A 16166-nucleotide genomic window follows, 5' to 3' on the forward strand; every position below is an offset into this window, starting at 1 on the left:
ATATCATGACAAACAGGTGAATTTCACAAATCTGGGGTAAAACATTCAAACATTTTTCGTCAACACCGTCAGTTTTTCGTCAACACCGTCAGATCTTCGTAAACAGCGTTGGATGTATGTATGTTTTTGTTAATTTTTTTGGGAAAAAAAATATTGTTCCTTCAGTTTATGTTGTTTTTGTAACAAAGGACCATCTGATCTACATCCTCTTAAGTTTTATTTATTTAAGGAATTTGTTTTTATAATATTGAAATTAAAATCAAAGTTTGAAAATGCAAATATTTAGAAATCTGAGTTTTCAGAATAGTGTGAAATCACAACTTAAGTTTATATATTGGATTTGTTTTACATATCAGAGTAACTAACACTATTGCAATATACTTCAGAACTTTAGATTCTTGTTGGATTTGAAGAATAAAAATTGTATACTTTTTAGTGAGTCTGACGGAGTTGACACAAATCCAGTTCTAATCCAGTATCCAGTAAAAAATCACAAATCCAGTAAAAATGTGTTTTTATTTAGAACCTGTTCCTTTACATGGTTAAATAGCTAAGACCTTTCTCTGCAGAAACATATAACTCTAATTGATATAGTGTGTATTTTAAAAAAAAGTTTTTTAAAACGTGTTTTGTCCCGACTCTCAAGAATCAGTGATAGCTAATACATGGTTGCGCAAATGAACTAACATCATTCAAGCACACTTATAACAAACCTGATTCAAATAAATAAAACATAATCTCCTTATTTGTTGCATTATTATACATTTTCTGTAACTCTGACTACATGTGCTGAAAAAAAGAAATAATATATCATAAAAACCTTTAATATTAGCAATGTAAGGTAACAAAAAATATAAAAAATCATTAAAGGTGCCATGTGTAAGAATTGAGGTAAAAATATCCAAAAAATTAGCTACACGCATCAAAAGAATGAGAAGAAATAAGGGTGATGATGTCATTAAAAAAATGACAAGTTATAGTGCTGCAGAGATATCAACATGAATTAGCATGCTAAATTACTAGCCACAGCCCGACAGGTGTCATAATACCAGTTTCGGCCATGGGAGACGCCATGCGGGCAACATAACCACCAGCCAAACTGCAGTACATGAATAACTTGCATGGCTTGTGGGCATACTTGAACCTGATGTCAATCGTGTGGAAAGCACAGCCCACTACTACATTTCAGTTCAGGGAAGAGAGTGGAAGATTGGCTGAAGCCCATGATATAAGTAAAAATATAATAAATATGTAGTATTGTAATATAGCGTACACATATATAGCACAGTACTCTCTATAGCTCTTTTTTTCTTGCCAACTACGTGACCTATATTATGTTTATTAAATGGCTTTCCTGAGGTAAATCTGACATAATTGTTCTCCAGCTATGTTATTGACCTCTTCACGCTGATAAAAAACACTGATTGGTCGATATTATATATGAGGAATACATTTTGGTAAGTTGTAGCCTACTGTATCTTTCAACAGTGTTCGTGTTTTTTTACTATTAGCTAGTAGAGATGATCGGTTCACGTGCGCTAGGGATCTGTCGTGTAACATTTACAAGCGGCAAAACGGTATTTATTGTTTGAATTGCGTAATAAAATTGACAGAATCTGAGAGCTGAGATTTTTTTATATCATAACTAACCTGCTCTGTCTAGTCTGTCGGTCTCCGTGTCCTCTTTGCTTCGCGATTTTTCTGTGCGTGAGAAAATTGATGTGTGGCGTGAGAGCGTGTGAAAAGTGTCAACTCACTTTCTGGAGGTATACTGCCCCCATCTGGTATGGAATGTGGAGTATGAATTGATTTTTTGGCGGACATTACACAAGGCACCTTTAAGCTGTCATTTATTCATAAAGTCATAAAATCAATTTTAAGACATCTTGCCATACCAAAAGTGGACGTTTCTGTAGAATGACCAATCTTCTGTTATAAAGATGAAGACTGACATTGTTAATTAAAAAAAAAGCACATAATGTTGTAAAAAATAAACAACTTATGTTCTGTTAGATGTGTTTCGACTACTTTTTGTATTTTGTATAATTGTATCTCTAGGTAAGATATATTAACAAAAAAAATCTTATATATTAATATATTATATATATTAATATATATAATATATTAATATATATAATATATTAATATATTATATATATTATATATAACTTAACATATATTTTTAAAAGGGCCTCATTGATTAATTTTGCCTGGGGCCCCCACTGAGCTACACTAAGCCCACTTAGTTCACCTTACCCATGCCCACAACAACTGAGAATCTCTTTAAGCATGCGGACGCAGTTAAGACATTTTGATGTATTCCACTTAATACACAATAAAACAATATACAATATACAATAAGATTTGTTACCAACGTACCGCTTGCTGTTCTTCTAAAATGAGGGCGGGCCACAAATCCGTGAGTACAGTTTACAAACCCATGGGAACGGATTGCGAAAGCGTGGGCACGGTTTATGAATTTGTGGGTACAGATTGGCAAAACCGAAGGCACGGTTTACAAATCTGAGAGCGCGGATTAGGAACTCGTGGGTACGGTTTATTAATCCGTGGGCACGATTTGTTAAACCGAGGGAACAGTTTAAGAATTTGTGAGTACGGTTTATAAACTGAGGGGACAGATTGTAAAACCGTCGCCACGAATTGTTTTGTTTTTTCTCCACAGGTGACCTCCGTAGAAAATGAATTACAAATCATACTGTGAAAAAAATGCTTTAAACTCTATCTCTCTCTTTTTTAAAAATTAATTCCACAGGACCTGTCCTGCAAACCAAATCTGGGGCCCTGAAAGGATCACACATGAAAGCAAAAGGAAAAGACACAGTTGTCCATTCTTACCTGGGCATTCCGTTTGCCAAGCCACCCGTGGGTTCATTGAGACTCGCTCCACCCCAACCTGCAGAGAAATGGGTCGGAGTGAGAGATGCTACAAAACAGCCGCTCATGTGAGAATAAATCAAAGCTAATCCACCTGTAGATCAATGCATTTGCTTCAGGTCCTAGATTTTACACTGGAGATCAAGTGGTGACACTTACTTACTTGTTACTCTGTGTCTGTCCCAGGTGTCTGCAGGATAAGCAGATAATTGAAGACTTGGTGGGCAATTTATCTATGAATATAGAGGTTCCTGATTCAGCAGAGGACTGTCTTTACCTCAACGTCTACACACCTTCTAAACCTGGAGCTAATGACAAGTTGCCTGTAAGTGTAAATGATTTGGTTGATGTTTATGTATTTTAATATTATATGTATTTTATGCATTTTAATAGTATTTTAATGTTGCAAAAGGTTATGGTTTGGATCCATGGTGGAGGTTTTTCGATGGCCTCTGCTTCCATATTTGACGGACATGTTTTGGCTGCCTATCAAGATGTAGTTGTGGTCCTGATTCAATACAGGCTTGGTCTACTTGGATTTTTCAGGTAAAAACTAATTGTTAACAACATAAAGATCTGATAAAATCCAAAATAGTTACAACTAAATCTAAAACATGCTAGAAATGTGCTAACAACCTTTAACTACATTATAGAAAATGAACATGCTAAAACATGAATGTAATTTCCATGAATGCAAAGACTATATTTATAGAAAGACTGTACACTCATATTACTATGAATGGGAGAAAGTTGAATGCGCAGTATGTTGGAATTAGTCCCGCCTTCTAAATAAAAGACTGATTGATTGATAAATTGATAAAGTTATTGTGTCACAGTTGCTGTAGAAACAGTCAGTGATTTGAGATGCACCTTGGGACTGCACGTGCACTGGCTTGTCCTGCCTGAAAAAATACGCATTTTTAGTGCTATTTGAGCACAAGAAACGACAGTTGGGACAGTTCATGTCAGATTTTGTTGCTGATTTGTCTTTATCTTTAAAAATATTTAAAACCTTCAAACTTCAAGATTTTTGAAAATGTTTCAGTCTTATAACTTACAACTTGTTAAACCATTTTAAACATTCAGACTAAGCTTTCTCAAGCACACATCAAAGTTTATCAACAAACTTTTCTGTGTAGTTCTAAATAATATCACTGCCAATATATTGAAGTACTTTTTCTCGTTTTACCTGTCCAGGTGTTGGAGTAACATTAAAAGATGACACATTATAAAGGTTTAGGTTTGGTTTGCATTCAGCAGGCCATGTGTTTTTGGACTTCAGACTTGAATGGCTATTAAGTCCTACTAGTTCATGATTGTGAAGCTTTAGAATCTCTGATTGTTTAGTTTAATAGTTTCAGTGCAATTGAGGTCTAAGGTCTCTTGATGGAGTTGTATGATTATATTCTGCCCTTTAGCACAGGAGATGAACATGCGCCAGGAAACTATGGTCTTCTGGACCAGGTGGCTGCCCTTCATTGGGTTCAGGAGAACATCCACAGCTTTGGGGGCGACCCTGGATTGGTGACCATCTTTGGAGAGTCTGCTGGAGGAGTCAGTGTGTCTTTACATGTAAGAAAAAAAAAAAAAATATATATATATATATATATATATATAATGTATATATATACACTTCCATCAGTTCCTCCTCCAGTGTATTCAGCTGGGAGGTGTTTGTGTAAACATTTTTCGTGAGGATAGGCAGAGGTGATATTGCCGTATAGCACTCTTCTTTGGTGAACTCGCTGGGATAATAGCATCTGTTGAGTTGAGCTTGAATGATTTGAAGTAGGGTTGAGCTCCCGAGCAGGGTGAGCACGAGTAGAGCTTGACAGCTGAGATTGAGTATGGAAAATTCCACTTTCTTACTTGTTGTCCTCCCCACATTGTCATATTGGGTTTGAAGCAGGATTATGCTCCTTGTGAATGGGTTGATCCCTGTCCCCAGGCTACTCTAAGGTTGCAGTGGGGCTTTGAGTGGTTGGATCACGGTTTGCAAACCATTTTCTATTGCTTCTTCAGCCCATTAGTCTTGTTTATCTTGGAAGCTGAGGAATTCTTTCTTTGCATGCTCCCTTCGGTACATTGCTTCCCTTTAGGCTTGTTCAGTCCTGGTAGGGTTATATGTAGAGTTGCTGTGAGCAACACTGTATTTCATCTATTGCCTGGTTCAGCTGCTAGATGTAGTGCTATGGATTTAGCTGAGGTTATGTCTATAGTCTCCCCTGTTAGCTCTACTCTTAGGGGCTCTGGGCTGTCCTGCTGCTGTGGCTCAGACTGGTTTAATTCAAGAGTTCACATTTCAGAAAAAGCTGAGCATAGAGGCTTTGGGTTTTTACACTGAGCTTCTAGGTAGCATGGCTGTGGTGTTACAGGATGTGTCTAATTTGGTTGCTGGTGATTAGGTTTCTCTGGGTCGAGGCCCATCAAGTACTTCAGTGCTTAAGCCAGATATGGTTGTGCTTGGTGACCTTCACAGCTCATAGGCAGGCATTGGTCCGCATGGTGTAGTGCAGTGGTCACCAACCTGGCACTTCATTCATGATAGAGTCGGGGTGGAGTTATGAGGTTTGACTGACACATTGAGAAGCCAATGCAGTTACAAGGTTTAGTCACAAGCTCTTTCTAACACTTTTTATTGGTTACATATTCGCAAAACCCATAAGGCTGATATTCCAATAAGACTTTCAAGTATTTTTCAGTCAAAAAATGAGCATTATGTCATTGAACCAAAGCATTTCTAAAAAAAAATTCACAGGTTCTATCACCATTATCTGCAAACCTCTTCCATCATGCTATCGCAGAGAGCGGTACAGCAGCAATGGATGCTCTCATGAGACCAAACCCTCTTGCATCAGCTCAGGTCAGTTACACCTGTTCAATTTCTAAAGAAATTAATTTAGAACTTTCTGTGGTAAAAATGAAATAAATTGAATGTAAATATCACTTGTTTCTCTAGGCTGTAGGAAATATATCTGGCTGTGATATTTCCAGCACAAAGACGATTGTTGACTGTGTGATGCAGCTGACAGAAGAAGACATCTTGACAATTGCTAAGGTCTGTCTGTCCAAATACTAGTCTTTCTTATTGAATCTCTGTGAACACTCATACATTTATGCAAACAGTCCACCTATGCACTAAACGGTGTGTTGTCTTTTGAAACAGGAGCATCCAGAGCTTCTTTTTGGAGTGACAGTGGATGGCCAGTTCCTTCCAAAACCTGCAGCAGATCTTCTTCAATCCCACCAGTTTAATAAAGTGCCTCTGATCACTGGAATCACTAATGATGAGTGTGGATATATGCTGCCAAATGTAAAGACAGACTTCTTCACTTTTAAAATTTGTAAAAATACAAACACGAGATTTGTTTTTCCAAAAATTACTGATCAGTCAGTATTTTACAGTATATTCACATTTAGCAAATGTTTTTCCATAGTTCTTTTCACCTCCTGGATGGACAGACGGGATGGACATAGAGCAGATTGTGCCATTTTTGACCATGTTTAATCATGCTGTAAGAGAGTTGTATCTTCAATTATACATATATAGTCCACCAAAGCCAAACTATTTCAAAAGTTGTTATGATTGAAATATATTAAATTATAATAAATAAATATAATAAATATATATAAATATTTTATGTATATATAAATATATTTATATATATAAATCATTTTAATATATAAATATATTAATAAATATAATAAATTATATGAATAATTTAATAACAACTTTTGAAATAGTTTGGTTTGGTGGACTAGATCTGTTACACTGCTGCTTTTGAGTATTGCTGCTGCTGCAGAGCAAGAATGGACTTGCTACTGTCCATAGATCTAGACAGGTGGAGCTGGTGGAGGTGGAGGGTTTTAGAGGAACTCTGATAGTAAGCTGCAAGACTAGCCTATATGGTTTGTAATTTAAAAATAATTGAAACTTTTTAAATAATATTTCTGGTCTATTTTTATCCCCTTTAGCTCCAAGATCAGTCAATTCTTGAGCTTGTTTTAAATGAGTATCTGGGCACATCCACTGACAGGATCAAAATCCGAGATGGTTTTCGAGAGATGTTAGGAGACTCTTTGTTCAACATCCCAGCTCGCAAAGTAGCGAATTTCCACAGAGGTGAGCGTTTGTTCAATGTGCTGTAGAAGTATGACTGTGTTAAATTTGTAGAATGTTGTTTCAGTGATACACAACAATAATGATCAGTTTCGTCTATTTCTAGATGCTGGTGCACCAGTGTACGTGTATGAATTCCAGCATTCTCCCAGTATACTTCAAAAGAAAAGACCCAGTTTTGTTGGAAGTGACCATGGAGATGAAATTGCATTTGTTTTTGGTTTTTGCTTTGCTGATGGACGTATAAAGCTGGAAGGTACAACCCCAATAATATTAGAAAATATAACAAATAGATTAAGTGTTTTAGAAGTACGGTCACACTAGCAAACTTTCACAAAACTCCACAGAAAAATGGTCCATTGTATATTGTCAGCAGTGTAGCAATGTATGAAGCACAGCTCACAGAGAAATCACTTTCAGACCAAGCAGCTTTCAGATGGTCAACACAGTGAATTTGCTTTAACACATTGTGAAATATGCGTGGGGAAAACTTTCGGTCTCACACGAAATATCCAGTCATGTGTATTACTATTTAAATGACTGGATTTCGACTGTGAAAATTTGCAGAAAAATGTTAAATGTGACCATACCTTCAGATCTCAAACTTTAGTCTCATTGATATCATTAACCACAACAGTTGTCAAAGTAAGGATTTTATAGGTAGTGACAATCAATACAGTGTCTCTCTTTGTTTTTCTTCCTGTTTTAATTCAGGTGAACTCTCAAAAGAAGAAAATGAACTTTGTAGATCTGTCATGAATTACTGGGGCAACTTTGCTCGCACTGGGTGAGTGAGACAAATCTCATGTCCTAATTTTGCAGAGTTAGGCGTGTTCCTGGGTCAACATATTTTGCTGATATTGGAAGAACATTCCTGTCTGAAAAATGCATCTAACCCTATCCATACCCCTTAAGCTAACCCTACCCATAACTTATCCCTAAAATCAGAGGGAAATGATAGGTGAATAACACTGATGTAGAAGCACCTAACCCTGGTTGTAAGCATAAACTTGACATAAACTGTAAACTTGTCCCTCAAATCTGATTGGTTGATTGGAATGTTGTTCCAGGATCAACAAAGATGTTGCACAGGTTCAGCAGACAAGTCCAGGTGAAATTTTTCAGGGTGGTAGACGGATATCATGAATAAAAAGCTTTGTTTAAAGGATGAAATTCTTGAAAACATTACCAAGTAGTTTGCTATAATCTTTGAAGAAGTTTGTTCAAATGTTATAAATATTTTAAACAAATCAAATGTCTGCCAAGTCAAATCTTGTGGTGCAACCAACATGCAGAAACATACTTAAAACAGGAAGTGAAATCATAGTGAAGACATTCTGCCGTCCTCTTGAGTCAGTCAGTTAAGGTTGTAAAAAGTCATGTGATGCGGCTCCCAAAAAAAACATGATATTTATGAATTAATACTGTATATATTATAATTTATCATGACATTTGTAAAAAAAAAAAGAAGTAAGTTTACAGTAGGTTTAATTAGTTAAAATCAGTTAATGCATTAGTTAACTTTAATAATGAGCAATATATACTTACTAAATTTATTAACCTTTGCTAATGTTAGATAATAAAAATATATTCATATTTTGACCAAGATCTGTACATTTCACATGTATTTAAATTGTAAGAATTACACATTACTTTTTTACTTGATGATTACAATACATGACATTTTAGGGTCATTCATTTCATACTTTTTGCTGAAAATTAGGGCTGGGTATCGACAAGGGCCTGACGATTCGATGCATATCACGATATATTACAATAGATACATATGGATACATATACACCCACACATCGGCTCTGCAAGCTAATATTTTATTTTTATTTTTTTTAAACTATATTAAACAAATATGTATAAAAAGAATGCATTTCTAAGAGTTTGTTTTAAACTATTTTTTAAAAACCTTTTTCAGGTCTCCGAATGGTCCGGGCCTCACATCGTGGCCTGAATTTGGAGCTGAAGCTGAGTATCTCAGCATTGGACTGGAACAGAAACCTGGAAAGGACCTGAAGGGAAAACACTTTAATTTCATGACTCAAACCCTTCCACGATTAATAAATAAGCGAAAGGAAGGCAAGTTATCAAAGTCAGCATTGTTTCAAAATTGGCTAAGGGTCGCTGTATAATATTAAGAATGGTTGCACATTTGTTTTTGACAGGACCTGTAGCACATACCAAATTAGGATCTCTAAGAGGTTCCTTCATGACTGCGAAGGGCAAGGAAACTGTCATCAATAGCTATCTAGGTGTACCGTTTGCAAAGCCACCTGTAGGCCCCCTGAGACTGGCTCCACCACTACCTGCAGAACCATGGCAAGGAGTGAGAGATGCAACCAAACAGCCACCAATGTGAGATTAAAGCAGAACTACTGAAATTAAATTGTCAGGCATTTTCATTTGGAAACAATGACACTTTGCTTTTTTCTTTATCCCAGGTGTTTGCAGGCAAAGGAGATGCTTATAGACTTGATGGATAAGGTGTCTATAAGTTTTGAGATCCCTGAAGTATCAGAAGACTGTCTTTACCTCAACATTTACACTCCTTCTAAACCTGGAGACAACACCAAGTTACCTGTAAGTGTTTGGTCTGAATTTAATTGAGCTTTGCTCTATTTGTATGCATAAAAATGTATGTTGGTTAATGTTTTTTTTCTTTTTTAATACATGATGTGCAATAGGTCATGGTTTGGATTCATGGCGGAGGTTTTTCTGCGGCCTCTGCGTCCATGTTTGACGGACATGTTTTGGCTGCTTATCAAGATGTAGTTGTAGTCTTGATCCAGTATAGACTTGGCCTACTTGGATTTTTCAGGTAAAAACATCTACAGCTTCTCAACATTCTAAGTTATTTGCTAAAAAATATTCTTTCAATTGTTCCATTGTTTCTTCAACTGTGAGCACTTTTGGCCCTGTGGATTTTTAGAAAATAAAGTCATATATCATATACTCTCATGTTCACTAAGATTGTCCAATATTGTATATGCATGCATTACAGCTGTAATGTTGTTTCTATCACATCTCAAATGATGATTTGTGTTTAATATCATTCTGAGGTAGACAATTCATTTTAAAAAGACCAACTCATTTGCCTTAAGCCGCATAGCTCCGTTCCAATTGGACTATAAGCAGCCGATCATCGAGGTAGTTGAGTATGCAGATTCCCGCCTTCCTCAGAGGGGAGAGAGCCGTGTCTACACACTTCGTAAAAGTACCCGGAGCTAGAGAGTGTCCAAATGGAAGGACTGTTTATTGGTATGCCACCCCCTTGAACACAAATCTCAAGACTGGTCTGTAGTGGGGGGCTATCTGGATATGAAAGTAGGCGTCTTTCAGATCCACTGATATAAACCAATTCCCGGGGCGAATTTGTGCGAGGATTTGTTTAATAGTTAACGTTCTGAAAGGCCGTCTCATGAGGGCGCGATTCAGACATCTCAGATCAAGGATAGGCCTGAGGCCGCCATCCTTCTTGGGGACGAAGAAGTAGAACTGGCAACAAAACATTGTTTCCAGTGCCCTTAACTGAGGAAGACGGGCACGCTTTGGGGGTGGTCCTGCCTCGGTGGGACTTAACCCTTTCCCCCTCCTCTCCACTTTTGGCTGGGGCTGGACGGGTGCTGAAGCTGGCCTGGGTCACTTCTGAGTCGACTGGGCAATCTTTAAGAGACTGGAGGCAGTAGAGGAGCTGGCTCTTTTTGGGAAGAAATGACGCATAGCCTGTGATGACTTATGGGCCGCAATGTAGCGCTCCACAAAGCCGTCTACTGCGGAGTCAAACAGGCCCGACGGGAGAGTCGAAAAGAGTTGTCCTGTCAGCGTCTTAAATCTCGGTAAGATTAAGCCATAAGTGCCGATCCAGCAGTAGAGGTGGCTTTTGTAGTGTGCAGTGCCAAGTATGGTGCATTGCGCAGCTTCTTAAACAGTGCGGAGTCAACGTGGCCGTCAGCGGGGAATACTCTGGAGGTGAGTGCTGACGTGGTTCTGCAGGGCTTGGAGGGGTGACTAGCTGTAGTCTTCCAGACGATAGCCGTAGGCGGGCAGAGGTGTGCAGTGACAGCTTCTTCCACAGGGGGGAGCTTTGTGCTCCGAGTTGGAGTTGATCTCTTGGTGGACCTCTGGGAAGAACGGGGCTGGACACTGGCAAGGATCCTGCTGGCAGCGCCCTGGTTGCAGGAACCATTCATCAAGTTGACTGCGGGCGGCTCTTCTGGGGCCAATCAGTCCAAGCCGAGCTCTTCTAGGTGGCAGAGGGGTGGAGTCATCGCTGGAGTTCGCCCACTCTTCACACTCAGAGGTGGCCAGAGACATTGAGTTTAACTCTTGGACTCGCCAAACGAGACCATGCCACTCGCACCAGATGAGAGGCGTTGATCCTCGTGGGTGAAGAGTAAAGGGGACTCTTCGGGGGAGAGTGAGGCACGCGGGTGCTGGGCCGACGTGAGCTCGCTTCTGTCTCGCTGCTCAACTCTTTCGCCTTGGCTCGAGAGGGGAAGGAGATGAGGGAGCGGCCGGTTCGCTGAAGAGCGTGATCCTAGGCAACGAGACGCACTCTGGATGCTCATCTAGAGGTGAACCCTGCACAAGTCGCATTCATGGCGTGACATTTGCCTCAACATTGCTGTGAAATTTGCTCTTACATTTGCTCTTTTATCAATCGCCGAATGGCCACAGGAGAGATCGCTGAATCAGCTTGCTTGCAGAGCACCATTCAATCAGCTTGCATGCAGAGCGTCATTGTTCCACTGCAAGGCTCGTTCAACGGCGAGAAGAAGCGAGGAGAGTAAGAAGAGGCTTCAGTCTTCTTCGGAGCAGCGAGAGATAATCTTCGCGCTGAAGGATTCTGACTAATGGGCATTTCTGCATGGCTTATATAGCCAGCCATCCCTGCTCCTTTCGGTGGGCTAGAATGCCATTTGGCTGTGCAGTTGCACAGATGTGTACCAATCAGGTTTCAGGATTCAGAGAAAATTTAGTTTTCCCCATCAGAATCAGCGAACTGACGCAATGCAAGTGAATTGTATCGAAAGGGAACTTAACTTTTGCACAATAATATTAAAAGTGTTTACAATTTCACTATTATAACTTTTTGTGATTCTAAACATATAATGGTTTATATTTTATGATGTCATAGTTTAAGTCCAGGTTTGGGGAAACAGTAAAATCTGTATGTAAAAGGTATTTGAAAAGTAGTGAAAATAAAACATGGCATGATAAAAATATCCCAATAAATTTGTAATGGGATCTTCATTACAACAAAAAATGATAAAAATAAAAATCTGTTAAAGCTCCAGTCCGTAACTTTTTGGGGTTAAAATTTTTTCAAAATAAATGTTTGAGCAAGTACATAACCTGCCAGTGTTCAAAACTATCTGCTTGCCTTAACTCGATTCAAATGGTAAGCTTGTAATAATGTTTTTAATTCCAGTGGTACTGGTGGATTTCCGAGGGAAATTCGAGCATGTCTTTGCGTCATTATGTCACATCTGCACACATAAAGAAAGTGTCTCGGCTAGTAGGCTATGAGTGTGAGGATGTTTATAGGTGGAGATTTATAGCCTTTTCTCACAGCACTTGATATAATTAAACTTGTTAATTTGATGGCGGATCCAGAAAGGTTCTAACGACAATCACCAGTGACAACTGGAGATTCACCTGTTGTAAAATGTAAAAGACTTTGGACTTCGGAGTGGCTACAGTGAAAAATAGACTGCAACCGGCCCATGCGAAAACAAGGATAAATATCTGAAGGGCATTAAATGTAGTCACGCAATGCTGATGTTGTTAACATTAACAATTTGAGAACAAAGTATAATTTGCACGGTTTGACGTGATATGATAAGCGATCGTTAGATTTAATCAGCGCGATTTACTGCAATGCTTTTTTCCCCTTAACGTTAGCTAGTTGGTCTGAACAAAAGTGGATGTTACTTACTTGGTAACATATCTTGGATGACATTTTCCGGTGAAAATTCTTATGTTGGTCATTCTTCCAAAAAGTAGAATCTGTGATTGCGAATGCCAGTATCCACACCGGCGCGGCGACTGACAGCCGCACATTATCCTCAAAACACTGGATTCACCCACGCTGTGCCGTGCCAAGGCACAACCCACATAAAGTTGATAATCCTGCGAATAACTGCAATTGCATATTTCGAACAGAGATGGCGACAAAGAGGAAAAACTGTGGACTGCAGCTTTAAAGAACCCTCTGAGATATAAAAGTGCCTGAAATAGAAGAAACTCTGACATATAAAAACAATATTTGCATTGGAAGAATTAGGGAAACCTTTCGCCCTTGTGTGAAATTCCAGATGCGTGAATTCCTATTGAAATTACTAGATTTTGCCGTGAAAATTCACGAACAACAGTAAATGTGACTGCACCTTTAGTTGTATAGAATACTTGTAGACTATTTTCCATGTTTTGAACATTATCTCTACGACCTTGTATTCGATAAATGACCATTTAGCACAGGAGATGAACATGCGCCAGGAAACTATGGTCTTCTGGACCAGGTGGCTGCGCTTCATTGGGTCCAGGAGAACATCCACAGCTTTGGGGGCGACCCTGGATTAGTGACCATCTTTGGAGAGTCTGCTGGAGGAGTCAGTGTGTCTTTACATGTAAGAATTTAGTTGTTGGGGTCATGCAATGATTAGGGACTTGTATAGATCCTCTGAAATATGACTTTACAAATGCTTCTATATACCTGTGTGTTTTAAAAAGTTTCTCTACATCTTCTATAGGTTCTTTCTCCATTATCTGCAAATCTGTTTCGCTATGCTATCGCAGAGAGCGGTACGGCAGCAATGGATGCTATTATGATTCCCAACCCTCTGCCAACAGCCCAAGTACATTTCACAAATTCATTACAAATTCAAAATTTCATTTTCTTTCACTGTGACTTACAGATATTTAATCAAACTGTATCAACTTCTTTCTGTAGTATGTGGGAAATGCATCTGGCTGTGATATTTCCAGCACAAAGAAGATCGTTGACTGTGTTATGCAGATGTCAGAAGAGGACATATTAAAGATTGCTAGGGTTTGCATTGCAACCATACATTCATCTATCCATCCTTTCACATGAAATGTTTATATTTAATAGAATTTGATTAATTCTTTTCATCTTTTACTTTCTGTAAAAAAAACTTGTAAGGTCAGGCCATTAAGTGATTAATATCAGTATTAATAATAATATTAATGCAGATAATTTCTGTGATAAATGTGTGTTTGCATATGTTGGGCTTATAATACAGGAACAACTAATGCTTCGTTTTGGAGTGACAGTGGATGGCCAGTTCCTTCCGAAATCTGTAGAGGAGCTTCTTCAATCCCACCAGTTTAATAAAGTGCCTCTGATCACTGGAGTTACTGATGATGATGGTGGCTATATATTACCTAGTGTAATGGAAATGTTTCTTTTTACATAATTTTACTGAAAAACATTGATTTAAAGTCATAGATTATTTCCAAAATATGAAATATCTGAATGCGTGCAAGAGAACTTAATATTCAAAATATTTTTTTTTGTAGATTCTTGGACCCCCGGGGTGGATAGATGGAATGGACAGAGAGCAGCTCATGACATTTTTGCCTTTATTTTATTCTGATGTAAGTAGCAGTAATAAGTGTATATACAAAGTGCATGGTAGAACAGTTAATTCACTCTATTAATCTATCAACTTATTTGTTTACTACATAGAAAAAAAAGGAATATTATTTTGGTTAATTTTATTTAGTTTAATTTGCCCCTATCAATAGTTGCTGCATTTATTTGTGGCATCCCCCAGGGTTTTATTCTAGGTTCACTCCTGTTTAAGTTGTCTGTTAATTTTAGGTAATGCAATCACAAAGCATTGTTTTTTTTTAAGTTTATTTTTATTTTTATTACAGTTATGCAAACGTATATCCCACTGTATATTCCTATTTCTTCTAAAGATCAAAACTTTGTAAACAGACTGATCTGTTATGTTACACAATGGAAATACCAAGTTTCAGGACATGACTGAAATACTGTCTACAAAAATACATATAATATTTTCTGTGGATAAATTATGCTGTGTTGCTTAAAATGTTCAACGGAAAATGAAAAATACTTTATTCATTTAAATATCACTTCCTTTAGCTTCAGAATCAGGCGATTGCTGAGTTTGTTTTAAATGAGTATCTGGGGCCATCCACTGACAGGATCAAAATCCGAGATGGTTTTCGAGAGATGATGGGTGACTTTTTTTTCAACATCCCAGCTCGCAAAGTAGCGAATTACCACAGAGGTGAGAGTTTACTCTATTTATGCATCACTGTGCCACTGTGCACCAATTATGCCAGTTTATTTTCAGTCATTTTCCTTTAATAGATGCTGGTGCACCAGTGTACGTGTATGAATTCCAACATCCTCCCAGTATACTTCAAAACAAAAGACCCAGTTTTGTTGGAAGTGACCATGGAGATGAAGTTTTTTTTGTTTTTGGTAACTGCTTTGGAAATGGACATATACATATGAAAGGTACAGCCTAATTTATATAAAATAGGGTTGTTAGTATTCAAGTTCTAACTGCAGTCTCATTGTTTTATTGTTGCAAAGATTTAACCGGAACTATGCTGTCAAAGTAATGAGATATTGGCTACTAAGTCTCTTAAATATTCTTTCTTCTTCATAATTCAGAAAAACACACAGAAGAAGAAAATGAACTTTGTAAAACTGCCATGGCTTATTGGGGAAACTTTGCCCGCACTGGGTAAGGGATCACATCAGTGATAAACACTCCCTTCTAGGTTCAAGGTCTAGTATGCTATTTTTCTAAATCATTGTTATACACTGTTGATATTTGAAATCAACCCAAACAAACACACCCCTCCCTTCATTGCTCCGCCCATAAACTGCACGAACACGCAATGCAAGAGTGTCTCTTTTATCATAGCAGAAGCGAAGCAAAATAATGCTTTGCGGTGACGAACGAACAATAAGGAAGCACAAAAAAGTGAACATTCAGTACACAAGAGTATACAAGCAAGAGTTGGTTGTTAGTTGCCAGCAGCACACCAGCTCCAGACAAACAGTGACACTCAAAACCAATGTCACTCGCTTATATATATAGCAGAAACAACCTCGACTTCCGTTTTCAGGCCTTC

The 16166-nt window shown here is 38.1% G+C and overlaps 1 protein-coding gene across 1 annotated transcript in view; it reads left to right on the forward strand.

Annotated features, from left to right (window-relative positions):
• The window catches only part of LOC307151640 (uncharacterized protein), a 124663-nt gene that overhangs the window by 978 nt on the left and 107519 nt on the right, over positions 1-16166 (forward strand). The window contains exons 2-24 of the mRNA XM_079859754.1: positions 2774-2963; positions 3082-3220; positions 3308-3441; positions 4314-4467; positions 5654-5758; positions 5855-5953; positions 6062-6208; positions 6333-6410; positions 6871-7018; positions 7122-7271; positions 7730-7802; positions 8944-9104; positions 9191-9380; positions 9467-9605; positions 9710-9843; positions 13501-13654; positions 13778-13882; positions 13978-14076; positions 14291-14437; positions 14568-14645; positions 15160-15307; positions 15391-15540; positions 15700-15772. Of these exons, the coding sequence (XP_079715880.1) occupies positions 2774-2963; positions 3082-3220; positions 3308-3441; positions 4314-4467; positions 5654-5758; positions 5855-5953; positions 6062-6208; positions 6333-6410; positions 6871-7018; positions 7122-7271; positions 7730-7802; positions 8944-9104; positions 9191-9380; positions 9467-9605; positions 9710-9843; positions 13501-13654; positions 13778-13882; positions 13978-14076; positions 14291-14437; positions 14568-14645; positions 15160-15307; positions 15391-15540; positions 15700-15772 (2995 nt within the window). The remainder of the gene's footprint in view (positions 1-2773; positions 2964-3081; positions 3221-3307; positions 3442-4313; positions 4468-5653; positions 5759-5854; positions 5954-6061; positions 6209-6332; positions 6411-6870; positions 7019-7121; positions 7272-7729; positions 7803-8943; positions 9105-9190; positions 9381-9466; positions 9606-9709; positions 9844-13500; positions 13655-13777; positions 13883-13977; positions 14077-14290; positions 14438-14567; positions 14646-15159; positions 15308-15390; positions 15541-15699; positions 15773-16166) is intronic.

This window comes from Squalius cephalus (genome assembly GCF_949319135.1).
Source record: "Squalius cephalus genome assembly, chromosome: 23".
Classification (NCBI taxonomy): Eukaryota; Metazoa; Chordata; class Actinopteri; order Cypriniformes; family Leuciscidae; genus Squalius; species Squalius cephalus.